Consider the following 20,026-nt stretch of genomic DNA (forward strand, 5'->3'; position numbering starts at 1 on the left):
TTACTAAGCATCTAAATATGTCTAAACTTTACAAATATCTTAGTATGAACTGTTACTGAATTCTGAATTAATATAAACAAATATAAACATCTCAAAACAATTAAATCTGACATTTGAGCCCTTAGATCTTACCTGAAGCTCAGTTTGCACATAAATATGTTTTGGGTTATGGATCTGGGTTTTTGTATTTATGTATTGCCACAGACAGTGTATTTTCCCGTAGAGGTTGGACCTTTGGCAATGCTATCATCATAGAAATGTTTATGATTTTGGTAGGTTTTCCCAACATATAGCCCAGTGTAGGTAAATGTATTTGTGTCTTGGACCACACTCATACCCATAACAACTGTACTCTTCCCTATTTGGACAACTAACCAGCATCCTCTAGTGCCTTGAACCCCTGAGATGGTCATGCTCATGACAAATGATCTTGCTACAGAGACAGCATTTGGAGGCTGGAAATGACAACCAGGAGAGATCATGCACATGGTCAGGTTCTACCTGTGTCACTGACAACATCACAGTATTCTCACTTGAGATCAACACCTGGGATATATCTTGATACCATAGTGATGCTTCACGTAAACCAGTAGGAAAACAGTTTTGTAATACGGTTTATATCCAATGGTGACAAATTTACATTCTCCATTGTATTTCTTTTTTGTTTGTTTGTTTTAAAGATTTAATTAATTAATTAATTAATTAGAGAGAGAGAGAGAGAGAGAGAGAGACCAGGCAGGATAGGGAGACTCTGCACTGAGCATGAAGCCCGATGTAGGGCTCGATCTTGTGAAATCAAGATCATGAGCTATGATCTGATTGAAATCAAGAGTTGGATATTTAACTTACTGAGCCATGCAGGCGCCCCTCCACTGTCCATTATGTTTCTTTTTTTTTTTTTTAAGATTTATTTATTTATTTATTTATTTATTTATTTATTTATTCATAGACACAGAGAGAGAGGCAGAGATACAGGCAGAGGGAGAGGGAGGAGCAGGCTTCATGCAGGGAGCCTGATGTGGGACTCGATCCCAGGTCTCCAGGATCACACCCCAGGCTGCAGGCGGCGCCAAACCACTGCGCCACCAGGGCTGTCCATTATGTTTCAACCACATCCTAACAGTTATATCCAAATGGTTACCCCAAAATCCCTCAAATGAACTGTCTTTGATGCAAAAACCCTCAAGGTCTCATGAAGTTACAACCTATTGTTCTGGGTGAGCAACTACTTCTCTACTTTTACAGATATACAGAGCCCTGGGGTGAAACAGATTTATTTCCTTTAAGTGAATGTTTGAATGGCATTTGCATGTTTGTGTTATATGGCAATAAATTATGACTACTAAAAATCTGTGGAATCCATGCTGAAAGAAATCACCAAACGCAAGTTCAGAATTGTTCTGTAACATTTTTCTAATGTTAAGAATCTGTTTCACACGTTCTCAATGCTTTGTAACAGACTCCATAGTTGTGTAAATTGTCACCAATATTATTTGGATCATTTCCTTTTAAATTTTCACCAATAACTCTGCATGGCTGTAGGAGTTGTACCCAAGACTTGGCTAAATTATTTTATTCCATCTTTAGCACCTGCAGGTCATGACGACCATTATGCTCTAGAGCAATTCATGGATTCTTCCAGCTTTTTTGCTTTCTGAAGAACATAGGGGGCACATCATCAGCTCAGGTAGTGAGTGATGTAGACCCCAAAATGTCAGTCATTCATGTGAAACACAGTTCTTTTCTTGTTTGTTTGTTTTAAAGATTTTTATTTATTTGAGAGAGAGAGAGAGAGAGAGAGAGAGAGAGAGAGAGAGAAAGCACAGGAAGGAGCAGAGGGAGAGGGAGAAGCAGACGCCCCCCTGAGCAGGAAGCCCAATGTGAGACTTAATCCCAGGACTGTGGGATCATGACCTGAGCCAAAGGCAGACATTTAACTGACTGAGCCACCCAGATGCCCCTGAAACACAATTCTTAACCAGCAGAAGACTTATTACCAATTAGCAAAGGATACCAAATAGCAAGAGCAGGAGGCCTCTGACCCTTCAAACACAGCTTTGGAGTTCCCTTCACTGCAATGGAATGTGAGCACTAACTTGTGTGGTACAAGTCAGCAGAAAGAGGCTTGGGGGATTCTCGATTTATGTGTTCCTACCTTCATAGCCCTGTTCTGGCTCTAGGACTGTCATTTATTAGCATATCTGCAGTGTGTATAATGTAGGTTTCCTGCGTTCTCTCCAGACCCTCTGCATCATGCTGAACATTTTGGGATTTGCCCTGGGCACCTATACTTGCTCTGTTAAAAAAATTTAATTGTATTGATTTCCATTGTTGTATGGATTTATTTTAACCATTTGAACTGAATGAAATCTCTGATCTTTAAGAAGTATAAAGATTCTTGTGATTAGTCAACCATTTCTGAGGACATATTTAATCTCTTTTTGAGAGTGAAATTGTTCAGTATTGTATCTATTTCTTTAGTCTCAGTGGAGCATCCTGGACATTTCTAATGATTGAGTTATTTTGGATCCTTGTGATCTATAGGATGCCATGTTCAGTTGTCAAAGCCTTGCTCAGGAGCTCCCCTGATTTTGTGGTGGCAGATTGCAAATAGTGCTTTATATGTATTTTTAAATTCCTTTTTCAAGTATTTATAAACAGTGAAACAGTTTTGCAAGATTTTGGAAAACTTCTTTATTAATTTATCTATGGAAATGAGAACTCTGTTTTAATGTATTTATTTATTTTTTAAATTTATTTATTTATTATTTTTTTGTTTTAATGTATTTAAAGGAAATATGGCTATAATCTGTCATTTTAGCATGAATTCAAACTCTCTCTTGATTCACTGCTTTTTTTGGGAAAGACCATTTTATACTGAAAAATGTTTCTCAAATTCTACAGAACATGTCATTTTGGCTTGCATTTAGATTGAAGTAACATATATAGTAGTATAATATTACACATATATAAGATATGCACATGCACAAATAATGTACTCCTCCTGCAATCTCTCATAGTTCTTCAGACTTCTTATCCCATTTATGAAGATGAATAGTAGAAGAAAATGTTTCCTTTAGCTTATCCTACTTTGAAGTGACAGAATTATAAATGATGTGATTATAAATTATAAATGATTTCAAAATTTTTGAAATGTGTACAAGTATACCCAAGTGTGTATGGTAACAGTTTATTTCTGCAGGTCACATTGAATAGAAAAAAACAAACTCTTAACCAGGAGGTGGTGGAGGTATCTGCTCTTGGTAGAATCTTACATCACTAAAGAGTTGAATAAAACAAACTATAACCCTTTTGCTGTCATAGTAGATACACGTATGTTGAAGAAATGCTATTTCTTTAAAGTTTGGAAATGCTATTCTTTCATTCTCTGGATTGAAATTTGGATCAGAAAGAGTGGGCTGTGTTTATATATAGGGCATTCCTACAACATTCTCATTTAGTAAGTTTGTAAAGAGAATTTTGTATTAAACAGCAGTAAAAATATGGTCTCAGGAGAGGAAGAATAGTGGGATGAAAGAAATGAATGATATCTTTAGTTTTTATTTATTTTTGCCAGATATACTGAGATGTAATTGACATATAACATTGAGCAAGTTGTAGGAGTACAAATATGAATATATGCATAATGAAACGATTGCCATTGTAGCGTCAGCCAACACCTCAATCATGTGACATAATTACCATTTCTTCTTTGTGGTGAGAACATTTAAGATCTGCTTCCTTAGCAACTTTCAAGTCTGTAATATTATAATATGAACTATAACTACCATACTATACATTAGGTCTTCAGGACCTATAATTTTATGACTGGTAGTTGGTGCCTTTTGCCCTACATCTCCCACTTCTCCTACTCCTTAGTCCCTGGTAATCACCATTCTACTGTCTGTATCTACAGGTTCAGGTTTTCTGGACTCCACAGTTACATGAGATCACATAGTATTTGTCTTTCTCTTCTGACTTATTTCACCTAGCATAATGTCCTCAAGGTCCATTCATGTTGTCCTAAAAGGCGGGATTTCCTTTCTTCTCCTGGCTGAATAATATTCCTTTAGATATGTATGCCACATCCTCTTTATCCATTCATCTGTTTGGATACTTAGGTCATTTCCATATCTTGGCTATTGTGAACAATGCTGCAGTGAATATGGGAGGGTATATATCTCTTCAATATCCTGATTTCATTTCCTTTGGATGTGTGCCTAGAAGTTGGTTGCTGGGTATCCAAGTAGTAGTTCTATCATTAATTTTTTGAGAAACCTCCATAATGCTTTCCATAGAGGCTATACCAGTTTACATTCCACAGTCAGTGTCCCCTCACCGACTCTTGTTATCTTTTGTCATTTTGATGATAGCCAGTCTAACAGGTGGGAGGTGATATCTGATTGTGGTTTTGGTTTGCATTTTCCTGATGACTAGTGATGTCAAATACCTTTCATATATCTATTGGCCCTTTGTATGTCTTCTCTGTGAAAATATCTATTCAGTTCCTCTGTCCTTTTGAAAACAATGGAATTATTGGTTTTTCTGCTCCTGCATTGCATGAATTCCTTATATATTTTGGATATTAGCCCCTTATCAGGTAGAAAATGTGTATTTTCTTACATTCTATAGGTTGATCTTTCATTTTGTTGATTGCTGCTTTTGCTGTACAGAAGCTTTTTGTTCAATGTAGTCCCACTTCTTAATTTTTTGCTTTTGTTGCTGGTGCGTTTGGTGACATATTCTGGCTTTGGATTAAAATTTGGATTATAAAGACTAGGCTGTATTAGTAGATAGGATAATGCTTAGACCACCCTCATTTGGTAGGTAGCTGTTCAACGTGTCCAATGTCATGAATCTTTTCCTCTCTGTTGCTTTCTAGGAGTTGTAAAGTTTCAGGTCTTATATTTACAACTCAATCCATTTCAAGTTATTTTTTGTGAGATGTGTAATAACTCCAATTTCACTTCCCTGCATGTACTTACCCAGTTTTCTTGGGACTATTTATTAAAAAGACTGTGTTTCCCCATGAATATTCTGAACTCTTGTCAAATATTAGTTGTCTGTATATGGGTGGGTTTATGTTTGGGCTCTTCATTCAATTCCTTTGGTGTGTGTGTCTTCAGCCAGTAGTATATTGTTTTGATTACTTCTTTATAATGTAGCTTGAATCAGGAAGTGGGATGCCTCAGGCTTTGTTCTTCTTTGTCAGATTGACTTTTATAATTGGAGACTTTTGTCCATACATATAGATTTTAGGATTGCTTTTTTTTCTATCTGTAAAAAATAATACTCAAATTTGATAGTGATTGCATTGAATCAATGGTTGAGTGGTGTGGACATCTTAGCAGAATTAACTCTTTTGACTCATGAAAATAAGATATCTTAATTCTTCAAATTCTTTCATAAATACATTATAGTTTAAAGTATAGTGAACATTTGGCTCCTTTGTTCAATTTATTCTTAAGTGTTTTGGTTTTGATGCTATTGTGGATGGGATTTAAAAAGTCTTTTCACATGTTTTTTCTTATGGTATAGAAAGGCAACTAATTTCTTTATGTTGATTTTCTGTTTTGTAATTTTACTTTGTTGATGGCTTCTAATAGATTTTGGTGGCACCTAGGATAAATAATCATATATATAATTTCTAAGCAAAGACAATTATACTTCTTTTTTTTTTAATGTTTGGATGCCATTTATTTCTTTTCTTACCTCATTACTCTGGCTGGGACTTGCAGTTCTGTGTTCTGTATGAGTAGTGAAGGCATGCATCATTGTCTTGTTTCTAATCTTAGAAGAAAAGCTTTCAACATTTTGTCATTGAATGTTAGCCATGGGTTTCTCATATATGGCCTCTATTATATTGAGGTACATTCCTTCTACATCTATGTTGTTGAGTATGTTTACCATAAAAAGATGTCATATTTTGTTAACTGCCCTTCTGCATCTATTGAGATAATTGTATGACTTTTATCTTTCATTCTACTGTGTGGTGTATCATATATGCTGATTTGTGTACTTGTCTCTTCCTGTATCCCTGCTATATATTCCTTTTGATCATGGTGTGTGAACCTTTTAATGTGTTTTTGAATTTGGTTTGCTGATACTTTGCTGAGAAATTTTGCATCTATATTCACCGGGGATATAAGTCTATAGATTTCATTTATTCTTTTTTTCTTTGTAGTATTTATCAGTGTTTAGTGTCAGGATAATGATAATCTTGTAAAATGAGTTTGGAATGTCCTTCTTCTTAATTTTTTGAAGGATTTAAGAAGAATTGGTGCTGATTTTTTTGGTAAATGTTTGAGAGTGGAGGGGTAGCTAAACATAAATTAGACAAAATAGATCTTAAAACAAAAATGATAATAAGAGAAAAAATACATCATTATATAAAGGGGTCAATTAATCAAGAAGATATAACTGGTAAATATTTAGAACTCAAGATTCAATCACATAAACTTATTAAGCAAATGCTAACAGATATGAAGGGGGAACAGACAAACAATATAATAATCATAGCAACTTCAATATTCTCATATTAACAGTGGATAAATCATTCTGACAAAATCAATAGGAAAATACTGGATTTGAGTCATACTTTAGACTAAAAAATTTAATAAAGATATGTAGATCATTTCATCCAACAGCAGCAGGATACACATTCTTGCCAAGCACATTATCTGGGATAGATCACAAGATAATTTACAAAACAAGTCTTAGCAAATGTTTTTTAAAGATTTATTTATTTATTCATTAGAGAGAGAGAGAGAGGCAGAGACACAGGCAGAGAGAGAAGCAGGCTCCTGCAGGGGGCCTAATGTGGAACTTGATCCCCCAACCCGGGGTCACACCCTGAGCAGAAGGCAGATGCTCAACCACTGAGCCACTCAGGCGTCTCAAGTCTTTTTTTTTTTTTTTTTTATTCATGAGAGACAGAGAGAGAGAGAGAGAGAGAGAGAGAGAGAGAGAGGCAGAGACACGGAGAAGCAGGCTCCATGCAGGGAGCCTGACGTGGGACTCGATCCTGGGTCTCCAGGATCAGGCCCTGAACTGAAGGAGGCGCTAAACCCCTGAGCCACCTCGGCTTCCCCAGGCGTCCCAAGTCTTAGCAAATTTAAGAAGATTGAACTCATCTTTTTGTGAACACAGTGATACAAGATGAAGAAGCATAACAAAACAAAAGCTGAAAAACTTCCAAATACATGAAAATTAAATAAAATCCTCCACCCCAAAACCAGTGGATCAAAGAACATCAAAGAGAAATCAAAATATCTTTAAAAATTGTGTATACAACACCAAGTACTAAAATTTATGGGATACTGCAATCTCAGGGGAAAGTATACCACAATAAAACCCAAATTAGGAAAAAATTCTCAAATAAATAACCTACCTTCACTCCTGTAGGAACTAGTTAAAAAAAAAAAAAGCTTCAAGTTATCAGAAGGAAGGAAAGAACAATGATCAGAATGGAAATAAATGAGATCAGAAAAACAATAGCGAATCAACCTGGAAGGAAGAAGAGACCAGAACTCACTGAACAAATGATCTTTGAGGTTTTCAAAGGAAAGCCAGGTAAAGTTCATTCTCATTGGTTAAATATTATGGATATCAAACAGTTTCGATTCTATTAGTTCAGCACATTGGAAAGAAATCAGATGGATCATTTGGAATAGAAAGCAAGATCGAGTGTGAAAGGAACACAAATCTTACTGTGAGTGTTTAGTATCATAATATATATTAATATCTAGTTTATTTCAAATGTTTTAAAAGTAAATGATTTGACATACAACATACAGAGAGTGGAACTAGAGTCAGTGTCAAGTTTGATGAATTTTCCAGTATTGTATACCTTCCATAAACAGTGACCAGACCCAGAATCGAATATAAGCAGAACCCCAGAGTTTCCCTCCCTCATTTCTCCTTCTAATAAAAAAAATCCCTTGTGATTCCACTATTCTGACTCCCAATACCACAGGTTCTTTGTGCCTGGTTTTGAGTTTTACACAAATAAGGGGTAAATTTTATACAATTAAATGTGAACAGTATTGATAGCCCAAGATGGTGGAGGAGTAGGAGACTTAGTTTTGTCTGGTGCCAGGAATTCAGATAGATAGCTATTAACTTATTCTGAACACTTGTGAACTCAACTGGAGATCTAAGAAAATAGATGCAACTCTACAAATAGAAAAGTAACCTCCTTCTGCAATAATGACAAGATGAAAAAACCTTAAAAAATGAACAAGAGTCGATCTGACTACAAGGGATCTAATTTGTATGGATATAAGTAAGATGTCAGAACTAGAGTTCAGAATAATAATTATAAAGATACTAGCTGGGCTTGAAAAAAAAGCATAGAAGACACTCGGAATCCCTTTCTGGAGAAATAAAGGAACTAAAATCTAGTCAAGTAAACATAAGAAAGGCTATTAATGAGATGCAAAAAAAATGGAGGCTCTAACTGCTAGGATAAATGATACAGAAGAGGGAATTAGTGATATAGAAGACAAAATTATGGAGGTTAAAGAAGCTGAGAAGAAGAGAGATAACTACTGAATCATGAAGAGGAGAATTTGAGAGATAAGTGATCTCATAAAGTGAAACAATATTAAAGTAATTAGAATTCCAGAAGAAAAGTAAAGAAGGGGGCAGAAAGTATATCAGAGCAAATTATAGCAGAGAACTTCTCTAATGTAGGGAAGGAATCAGGCATCCAAGTATAGGAGGCACAGAAAACCTCCCTCAAAATCAATAAAAATAGGTCAACACCTTGACATATAATAGTGAAACTTGCGAATCTCAAAGAGAAAATTGTGAAAGCAGCTAGGGGGTGGGGGAGGTGGAGGGGTGGGAAGAGGCCCATAACCTACAAAGGTAGAAACAGTAGACTAGCAGCAGACCTATCTGCAGAGATCTGGCAGGCCAGAAAAGACTGGCGTGATATATTCAGGGTGTTAAATGAGAAAAAAATATGCAGTTAAAAACACTTTATCCAGCTAGGATGTCATTCAAAATAGAAGGAGAGATGAAAAGCTTCCAGGACAAACAGAAATGAAAAGAATTTGTGATCACTAAAGCAGCCCTGCAAGAAATATTGAAGTGGAACTTTAAAAGAAAAAAGACCCCAAAACTAACATAGACCAGAAAAGAATGGAGACAATTTACAGAAACAGTGACTTTACAGGTAATACAATGGCACTAAGTTCATATTTTTCAATAGTTACTCTGAATGCAAGTGGGCTAAATGCCTGATCAAAAGACAGGGAGTATGAGACTGAATATAAAAGCAAGACCCAACCATATGCTGTCTATAAGAGACTTATTTTAGACCTAAGTCACCTGCAGACTGAAAATGAGGGGGTGGAGAACAATTTACCATGCAAATTGACCTCAAAAGAAAACTGGAGTAACAATCCTCATGTCAGATAAATTAGATTTTAAACCATGACTGTAGTAAGATATGAGGAAGGACACTATATCATAATTAAAGGGTCTGTCCAATGGGAAGATCTAACAACTGTAAATATTTATGCTCCTAACTTGGGAACAGCCAATTCTATAAACCAACCAATAACCAAATTAAAGAAATGCATTGATAATAATACAATAATGGTAGGGGACTTTAACATCCCACTCACTGCAATGGACAGGTTATCTAAGCAGCAGATCAACAAGGAAGCAAGGGCTTTGCATGACACATTGGACCAGATGGACTTCATAGATATATTCAGATATTCCATCCTAAAGCAATAGAATACACATTTTTCTCAAGTGCACATGGAACAGTCTCCAAAATAGATCATATACTCGGTCACAAAACAGGTCTCAACCAGCATCAAAGATTAGGATCATTCCCTGCCTATTTTGAGACTACAATGTATTGAAACTTGAACTCAGTCACAGGAGGAAATTTGGAAAGAACTCAAATACATGGAAGCTAAAGAGCATCCTACTAAAGAATGAATGGATCAACCAGGAAATTAAGAATTTTAAAAATTCATGAAGGGGAAGAGAGGCAAGATGGCAGAAGAGTAGAGGTTCTGGTTTCATCTGGCCCCCTAAATTTGTCTCAATAACTGTCAAGCCATCCTGAACACATATGAATTCAACCTGAGATTTAAAGAAAAAAGGCTGGAACTCTACAAATAGAAAAATGACCACTTTTTGCAAGGTAGGAGTGTGGAGAAGAGAAATAGAGGGGGATATATCAGAAGATAAACAGCAGGGAGAGGGAGCATTTGTAAGCTGGCTGCAGGAAAATGATATAGCCCTGAATTCAAAATTGGGACCTTTAGAAATCTGCTCCTATGAGAGACCTCCCTGCCTGAATGCTCAATGATGAAGCAGGGCAAAATCCCAAGAGGGTGGGGTGGTGGTGTGGTCTCAATATTCCCAGAGGCATAGAAAGAAGAGGGGCGCCTGAGCCCCCAAAGTTCCCAAGCATTGGAGCAAGGGAAACAGGTTTAGGTCAGTGAGCCTGGAAGGAGGCTCAGTTTGTCATGCTATAAACCACAAACCTCAGCAGGATCTGGTGACCACTCTCTGTGGTGGGTCCCTACAAAGGACTAGAATGGAGTAAATTTCCACCTTTCTCTGGGAAAGATGAGCAGGTGGGCACTCCACCAGGCGACCACTCTCTGCGCCAGGGTTCTGTAAGGGACACAAATGGGGCAATGCTCTGCCTCCTCCAGGAAGGGTGAAGTGGGTGGACCAGCAGGCAAAGGCTCTTCCTGTCAAAATCCTACAAATTACACAAATCAGTGTCCTCCTCGCCTGCCCCTGGAGGGTTCTGAGTGGGCATGTACCATAGGAGTCTGCAGAGTTTGGCAAATACCACCATCTCTCAGCTCTGGGGATTGAGATCTGGGCACAGCCATCACAGCCATTCCTCCCCCCCCCCCCTCAAAAGAGGTGCAGAAAGCCTTCAGGAAACAAAGACCTCACACAGCAAACAGCTTACACTGAACCCTGCCCCCTGGCAAGGGGCGGTACAATTCCCCCCAGGCAGAGACATACAAGAATCAGCACAGCAGTCCCCTTCTCCAGATCAGCTGGAATAACAGGGGGACTGCAAGTTTACTTACCAAACAGGACTGCATAACTCCAGGACTGAGAGTAAATAGTATATAGAACCCAAGTTTTCTCTCTTACGATTTATCTTTCAGGTTAAAATATTCCAATATCGGGGATCCCTGGGTGGCTCAGTGGTTAGGCATCTGTCTTTGGCTCGGGGCGTGTTACTGGAGTCCTGGGATGGAGTCCTGGGATCGAGTCCCACTCAGGTTCCCTGCATGGAGCCTGCTTCTCCCTCTGCCTGTGTCTCTGCCTCTCTCCCCCCCACCCCCCCTCTCTCTGTGCTTCTCATGAATAAATAAATAAAATCTTAAAAAAATTCCAATATCATATCAACTAGCAGAGTTCTTTATTCCCATACCAACTAGTTTATTTTATCAACTCCTCATTTTTAAGTTTTTTCTTAACTTTCATTTTTTTACAATTACATGTATTAGATACATTCTTCAGTTATGGCTTCCTTTCACTGTACTGAATTTTATTTTTGTATATATGTAAATTTTGCTATTTTATAATTTTGGAATTTGGTATCTTCTAACACACAGCCCAAAATACACTCAGAACCAAATGGATCACCCTGTTTTGTCCAGTCTTTGAGATTATATTCTCTCTCCTATCCCATTGCCCCCCCCCCTTTTTTTGTTTCTATTTTTTAAATTTGTTTTCCTTTTTTTTCTTTTATTTTCTGGTTTCTGACATCTCTGGAATTTTTCTAGTGTGTATTTTGCATGGTCATGTTTGATATTTTTGACTCTGCTCACTCATACAGCCATTTTGCACTCAACAAAATGACTAGAAGGACAAATTCAACACAAAAGAAGAAACAGAGGTAACACTCTACCACAGATCTAATGGAAATGGATTTAAGTAAAATGTTGGAATTCAGGACTACAATTAAAAAGTTACTAGTTCGGCTTGAAAAAAAACATAAAAGACTCTAGAGAATCTCTTCCTGCAGAAATGAGATCTAATCAGGCCAAAATTAAAAATACTCTGAGATACAGTCTAAACTGAATGCTCTAACAAGTAGGGTAAATGAGACAGAAGAGAGAAAGAATAAGTGAGACAGAAGACAAGCTGATGGAAAGGAAAGAAGCTGAAGAAAAGAGAAAAACAACTAAGAGCCCATGAGGAGTCTCTGAGAATTAAGTGATAGTTTGAAAAAAGAAAAAAAAGTAACAGCTATATAGTATTAGAACTCCTGAGGATGGAGAGAGAGAGAAAGAGAGAGAGAGAGAACCAGGAGGTATATTTGAGCAAATCATAGCTGAGAACCTCCCTAATCTGGGGAAGAAAACAGGCATTCATATCCAAGAAATAGAGAGGATCCCTCCCATAGTCAACAAAAACAGTTAAACTCAAACATATAATAGTGAAGTTTGCAAATATCAGAGATAAAGAGAAAATCCTGAAAGCAGTGAGAGACAAAAGATTCCTGGCATACAATGGAAGAAATATCAGACTAACAGCAGACCTATCCACAGAGACTTTGCAGGATAGAAAGGGTTGGCATGATATATTCAGGGTACTAAATGAGAAAAACATGCAGCCAGTAATACTTTATCCAGCAAGGCTGTCATTTAGAATGGAGGGAGAGATAAAGAACTTCCAGGATAGACACAAACTAAAAGAATATGTGACTATCAAACCAGTTCTGCAAGAAATATTAAGGAGGATCCTGTAAGCAAAGAGAGAGCCCAAAGAAACAGAGACAATATGCAGAAACAGGGACCATACAAGTAATACAGTAACACTAAATTCATATTTTTCAATAGTTACTCTGAAAGTGAATGGGCTAAATGCTCCAATCAAAAGACACAGGGTATCAGACTGGATAAAAAAGCAAGACCCAACCATATGTTGTCTACAAGAGACTCATTTTAGAACTAAGACACCTTCAGACTGAAAGTGAGGTGGTGGAGAACAATTTACTATGCAAATCGACCTCAAAAGAAAGCTGGGGTAGTGATCCTCATATCAGATAAATTAGATTTTGAACCAAACACTGAGAGAAGAAGAGCACTATATATCATACTTAGAGGATTTATCCAACAAGAAGATCTACAATTATGAATATTTTTTGCCCTTAATGTTGGAGCAGCCAATTATATCAATCAATTAATAACCAAGGTAAAGAAACATATAGATAATAATACGTTAATAGGAGGAGACTTCAATACTCCACTCTCAGGGCAACCCGGGTGGCTCAGCGGTTTAGTGCCACCTTCAGTCCAGGGCCCGATCCTGGAGACCCAGGATCAAGTCCCACGTTGGGCTCCCTGCATGGAGCCTGCTTCTCCCTCTGCCTGTGTCTCTGCCTCTTCTCTCTCTGTGTCTCTCATGAATAAGTAAATAAAATCTTAAAAGAAAATCCACTCTCAGCAAAAGACAGATCTTCTAAGCAGAAGATCAACAAAGAAACAAGGGCTTGAATGACACACTGGACCAGATGGACTTCATAGATATATTAAGAACATTCCATCCTAATGCAAGGGAATATGTTCTTCTCAACTTCCCATAGAACTTTCTCTGGATTAGACCACATACTGGGTCACAAATCAGGTCTCAACTGATACCAAAAGATTGGGATTATTCCCTGCATATTTTCAGACCACAATACTTTGAAAGACCTCAATCACAAGAAGAAATTTGGAAGGAACTCAAACACTTGGAGATGAAAAAACATCCTACTAAAAGATGAATACATCAAACAGGAAATTAGAGAAGAATTAAAAAGACTCATGCAAACTATAAAAATGAAAGCACAACTGTTCAAAACCTTTGGATTACAGAAAAGGTTGTCCTAGGAGGGAAGTACCAACTATAGAAATGATTCCTGAAAGTATAGTCTTTAGGAGGGAAGTACATTGCAATACAAGCCTCCCACAAAAAACTAGAAAAATCTCAAATACATAAGCTAACCTTACACCTAAAGGAGCTGGAGAAAGAACAGCGAATAAAACCTACACCAATCAGGAGAAAAGAAATAAAAAAGATTACAGCAGAAATCAATGAAATAGAGACCAGAAGAATAGTAGGACAGGTAAACAAAATGAGGACCTGGTTCTTTGAAAGAATTAATACAATAGATAAACCCCTAGTCAGACTTATTAAAAGAAAAATGACTCAAATTAATAAAATCAAGAATTAAGGAGAAGAGATCATACCAATACTAAGGAAATTAGAATGATTCTAAGAACATATTATATGCCAACAAATTAGGTAAGCTGGAAGAATGGACACATTCCTGGAAATTACCAAAACTAAAACAGGAAGAAATAGAAAATGTGAACAGATCAAAACCAAGAAGGAAATTGAAGCTGTCATCAAAAACTTCCCAAGAAACAAGAGTCCAGGGCTAGATGGCTTTCCAGAGGAATTGTATCAAACATTAAAAGAAGAAAGAATACTTATTCTACTGAAGTGGTTTAAAAAAAAAAATAGAAAGGGAAATAAAACTTTCAAATTATTTCTATGAGGCCAGCATTACCTTGACCCCAAAACTGAACAAAACCCCATGAAAAGAGAATTATAGGCCAACATCCCTGATAAACATGGATGTCAAAATACTGACCAAGATACTTTGTTAATGGAATCCAAAAGGATTATTCACCATGACCAAGTGGAATTTATTCCTGGGATGCAAGGATGGTTCAACATCCAGAAAACAATCAACATGATAGATCACATTAATAAAACAAAGGATAAGAACCATATGATCCTCTCAATTGATGAAGAAAAAGCATTTAACAAAATAGAGCATCCTTTCTTGCCTAAAACTCTGCATAGCGTAGGGATAGAGGGAACATACTTCAATATTATAAAAGGTATCTATGAAAAGCCTGCAGCAAATATCATTCTCAATGGGGAAAAACTGACAGCTTTTCCCCTAAGGTCAGGAGCAAGCAGGGATGTCCTCTTCCGTCATTGTTGTTCTACATAGTACTAAAAGTCCTAGCCTCAGCAATCAGACAATAAATGAAATAAAAAGAATTCATATTGCCAAAGAAGTAGTCAAACTCTCACTCTTTGCAGATGACATGATACTCTCTCTAAAGAATCCAGAGACTCCACCCCAAAATGCTAGAACTCATCCAGAAATTCAGCAATGTGGCAAGATGCAAAGTCAATGCACAGAAATTAATTGTATTTCTATACGCTAACAATGAGGCTGGAGAAAGAGAAATTAAAGAGTCAATCCCATTTACAATTGCATCAAAATCCATAAGATACCTAGGAATACACCTAACCAAAGATGCAAAAGATCTGTGCTCTAAAAAATACAGAACACTTATGAAAGAAATTGAGGAAGACACAAGAAATGGAAAAATATTCCATGCACATGGATTGGAAGAACAAATATTGTGAAAATGTCTATGCTACCCAGAGCTATTTGCACATTCAATGCAACCCCTATCTAAATACCATGCCCTTTCTTCACAAGGTTGGAACAAATAATCCTAAGATTTGTTTGGAGCCAGAAAAGACCCCAAATAGCCAGAGGAATGTTGAAAAAGAAAACTAAATATGGGAGTATCATAATGCCTGACTTTCAAGCTGTATTGCAAAGCTGTGATCATAAAGACAGTATGGTTCTGGCACAAAAAAAGACACATAGATCAATGGAACAAAAAAACCTAGAAATAGACCCTCAACTCTATAGTCAACTATCTTTGGCAAAGCAGGGACGAATATCCAATGGAAAAAAAAGACAAAGCAGGAAAGACAATCCAATGAGAAAAAAGACAATAAATGATGTTGAGAAAATTGGATAATCACATGCAGAAGAATGAAACTAGACCATTTCCTCACACCACACACAAAAATAAACTCAAATGGATTTGAGACCTACATGGGAGGCAAGAATCCATAAAAATTTTAGAGAAGAACACAGGCAGCCACCTTAGTGACCTTGGCCACAGCAACTTCTTGCTAGACAAGTCTCCAAAGGCACAGGAAACAAAGGTTAAAATGAACTATGGGAACTTCATCATGATGCAAAGCTTTTGCATAGCCAAAGAAACAATTGACAAAACCAAAAGACACCTGACTGAATGAGAGAAGATATTTGCAAATGACAGATCAGATAAAGGGCTAGTATCCAAGATCTATAAAGAACTGGTCAAACTCACACCCAGAGAACAAATAATCCAGTCAATAAATGGGCAGAAGACATGAACAGACACTTCTCCAAAGAAGACATACAGATGGCCAACAGATGAGAAAAAATGCTCAGCATCTCTTGGCATCAGGGAAATACAATCAAAACCACAATAAGATACCACCTCAAACTGGTCAGAATGGCTAAAATGAAAAAGTCAGGAAATGAAAGATGTTTGCAAGGATGTAGAGAAAGGGGAACCCTCTTACACTGTTGGTGGGAATGTAAGGTGGTGCAGCCACTCTGGAAGACAGTATGGGCATTCCCCAAAAAGTTGAAAATAGAGCTACCATACAACCCAGCAATTGCATTACTATTTACCCCAAAGATACAAATGTAGTGATCCAAAGGGGCACCTGCACCCCAATGTTTATAGCAGCAATGTCCACAATGGCCAAACTATAGAAAGAGCCCAAGTGTTTACCAAAAGATGAATGAATAAAGAAGATGTGATGCACGTGCATGCACACACACACAATGGAATATTACCATAAAAATGAAATCTTGCTATTTGCAACAACTTGGAAGGAACTCCAAGGGAATTATACTAAGTTAAATAAGTCAATCAGAAAAGACAATTTTCATATGACTTCACTCATATGTGAAATGCAAGAAACAGAGGATCCTAGGGGAACAGAGGGAAAAATAAAGGAAGATGAAATCAGAGAGGGAGACCATTTTATATCTTATTTCTTTCAACATTGTGTTTTTGAGAATCATTCATGTTGTTGTTTGTACTTATAATTTGTGTATTCTCATTTTTGTAAAGTTTTCCAAGACATGATATTCTCGTGGTTTTCTGTCTTCCTTTTTTCCTTTCTTTCTTTCTTTCTTTCTTTCTTTCTTTCTTTCTTTCTTTCTTTTCTTTCTTTCTTTCTCTTTCTTTTCTTTTCTTTCTTTTTCTTTCTTTCTTTCTTTCTTTCTTTTTCTTTCTTTCTTTCTTCTCTCTCTCTCTCTCTTTCTTTCTCTTTCTTTCTTTCTTTCTTTCTTTCTTTCTCTTTCCTTTCTTTCCTTTCTTCTTTCTTCCTTTCTTTTTCTACATAATCTTAAAACCCATATTCTTTCCACTGGAAGATTTAGCTCCATGGGGACAGTGGTGTTTGCTGTGGTTGCTGACACATCTCAGGTCCTAGATTACCACCTCATCCAGAACAGATGCTGTATGAAGATCTGCTGAATTATGTGAGAACCCACTTGGAGTCACCCAGAAGTCCCCTTGAGCACCAACTGTCAAGCCTGCGAGCCTGCATTAGCTCCTTCTGGAGTCCATGGTCACCCTCAGCAGTCTCCTCAGTGCCCCTTTGACCTCTTTGTTTCTCAGAGTGTAAATGAGGGGATTCAGCAGGGGAGTGACCAGTGTGTAGAAGAGTGCAATGCTCTTGTTCACATCCTGTGAATAACTGGAGGGAGGTTGGAGGTACATTGAGATGAGTGTGCCAAAGAAGATGACCACCACCATGAGGTGGGAACCACAGGTTCCGAAGGCCTTCTGCCTCCCCTGGGCTGACTTTATCTTCAGGACTGCCCGGGTGATGTGGCCATAGGACAGTAAGATGAGAGACAGGGGCACAACGAGGAAGAAGACGCTGACCGTGAAGAGTTCAGCCTGGTTGATGGAGGTGTCGGCACAGGACAGCTTCAGCATCACCGGAACTTCACAGAAGAAATGGTCCAGCTGGTTTCTCCCACACAGGGGAAGAATCATGGTCAGAGCCGTTTGTAGCACAGAGTTGCCGAACCCTGTGAACCAAGCAGTTAGCACCAGCCACAGGCAAAGCTGCGGGTGCACAATGGCCAGGTAGTGCAGTGGGCGGCACACAGCGGCATAGCGGTCATAGGCCATGACGGCCAGGAGCACACACTCCACGCCCCCAAGCCCCAGGGCGATGAAGAGCTGGGTCACACAGCCACCATACGTGATGGTCTTGACCCGCCCCTGGAGGTTGGCCAGCGTCTGAGGCACTGTGCAGGTGGTCAAACAAAGATCCATGAAAGAGAGGTTGGACAGGAAGAAATACATGGGGGTGTGCAGGCGAGGGTCCATCCAAGACAGAAGGATGATGGTGCCATTGCCAAGAAAGCTCAAGAAGTAAACGATCAGGATGAGCACAAAGAGAGGCGTCTCCAACTGAGGCCTGTTGGAGAATCCTAGGAGAAGGAATCCTGAGAAGGTGCTGTCATTAGCTCTTTCTCTTGCACTCTGCCTGTGCAAGAAGGAGGACTCCATTGTTTTATCTTGTGTGTTCCAGCCACCTCTGTTTTCCTACAGCAGATGGCTGGAGTCTGGTTGGGAGCCTAAGTTTGCACAGTGCTTTCCTTGTGGGTGAGGAAGGGGGTGATAAATAGCCACTGGACAGAATCATCTTCCATGTTTCAGGCTCTTCTCTCAGCGAGTCGGTGAGGTTGGCATGTACATGATCTCCGTTGAATAGATGAGGGAATGGAGGATGAAGGAGATTCAATCATTTTCCAAGGGAGACTCACCAGGGTTCAGACAGCGCTCTCCACTCCATGAGCTCTTAACCACTAGGGATATTGTCTTTTCATCATTGTATGAATTCTGAGGCTCACTGTAGTTTCTCCAAAAATTAAATCAATTTGTTCTGAATCAGTTGCCTGTTTGTACTGCCTCTATTCCTTTCTCTATTTTCCATCAAGAATTGAAATACATCAGACTGGCTCCCCTACTTCTGCTTTGTGTAGAGAAAAATACATTTTTTCTGTAAATGCATAGATAGCAAACTTTTCCATTACTAATTTTATTCAAAGAGAACAATGTATTTTTATGTATAATCTAATGAAACATTTGGGAATGGAGCCTGAAATTATAATTATTCACTGGGAAGTGGCTATTGGAAATGATTGAAGAATTCATTCTGTCCAAACTTTGTGTTACAGGAGGACTAATGCAGAGTAATCATTACTGACACTAATTTCAGTAAAATCTGAGGAAATCACCAATCCAATGTTTAGTCTTTCCTTCTCTCTCACATTACAATTCCATTTAAAATTTTTTCAATGTAGGGTGCCTGGATGGCTTAGTAGGTTAAGTGGCTCAGTTCATGATCTCAGGTTCTGGGATTGTCATGGCTCCACAATCAGCATGGAGTCTTCTTCAGCATTATCTCTCTCCCTCTCCCTGGGCCTTCCCCTGCTCTCTCACTCTCTCTGTAAAATAAATAAATAAATAAATAAATAAATAAATAAATAAATAAATCAATCTAAATACAAAACAAAAAATAAAATTTTTGTATTAGATGTAATGGAGCAAAATATTTTTTCAAAATCCCAATCTCTACTTCTATAAATACCAGCCTCACAGAAATCATTTTGTTTTCTATAAAACATCAGGCTTGTTCTTAGAAATAACCTCCTTCTCATCCCCACAACCTATGATATAAGCGTGATAGTGAATACAACTTAAGAGTAATATCTCATAGTATCACCATAGCCTGGAAAAGAGTCTGGCATGTAGTAGAATCACAAAAAAATCTTTGTGGAATAAATGAAAATATGGAAGATTAAGACCTGTAACACGTTATTGAAAGTGAGCCTAAGGGGTATCAGAAATTCAGAGAGAATACCAAAGCAAAGGAAATCTTGAACAATAGATAATAAATAGCCTTGACTATTCAAACTGTGCATGTGTTTTTTTTAAACCTGTGTTGTCTGGAACTTTGCAGGACTTGGTCTATCTTCTGTAAATGTCACTTTTCTATCAGCAAAATCCATGACCCAGCAAGAGGATATTCGACCACCTCTCTATTCTGCCTTTTCTGTTGGATTGTCAGTCCC

At 37.9% G+C, this 20,026-nt stretch overlaps 2 protein-coding genes across 2 annotated transcripts in view; one reads left to right on the plus strand and one right to left on the minus strand.

Moving 5' to 3' along the window:
• Positions 1-20,026, plus strand: part of H1-5 (H1.5 linker histone, cluster member) — a 291,143-nt gene that overhangs the window by 80,734 nt on the left and 190,383 nt on the right. The gene's annotated exons all lie outside the window — the stretch shown is intronic.
• On the minus strand, positions 17,481-18,458 carry LOC112910292 (putative olfactory receptor 2B8). The gene has a single exon (XM_025986536.2). It carries the CDS (start codon positions 18,456-18,458, stop codon positions 17,481-17,483), a length of 978 nt encoding a protein of 325 aa, XP_025842321.1.

Source organism: Vulpes vulpes, chromosome 12 (genome assembly GCF_048418805.1).
Source record: "Vulpes vulpes isolate BD-2025 chromosome 12, VulVul3, whole genome shotgun sequence".
In the NCBI taxonomy this organism is placed as follows: domain Eukaryota; kingdom Metazoa; phylum Chordata; class Mammalia; order Carnivora; family Canidae; genus Vulpes; species Vulpes vulpes.

Coding starts and splice junctions, on each gene's coding strand:
- LOC112910292 (XM_025986536.2), bottom strand. CDS start 18,458: ATGGAGTCCTCCTTCTTGCACAGGCAGAGTGCAAGAGAAAGAGCTAAT.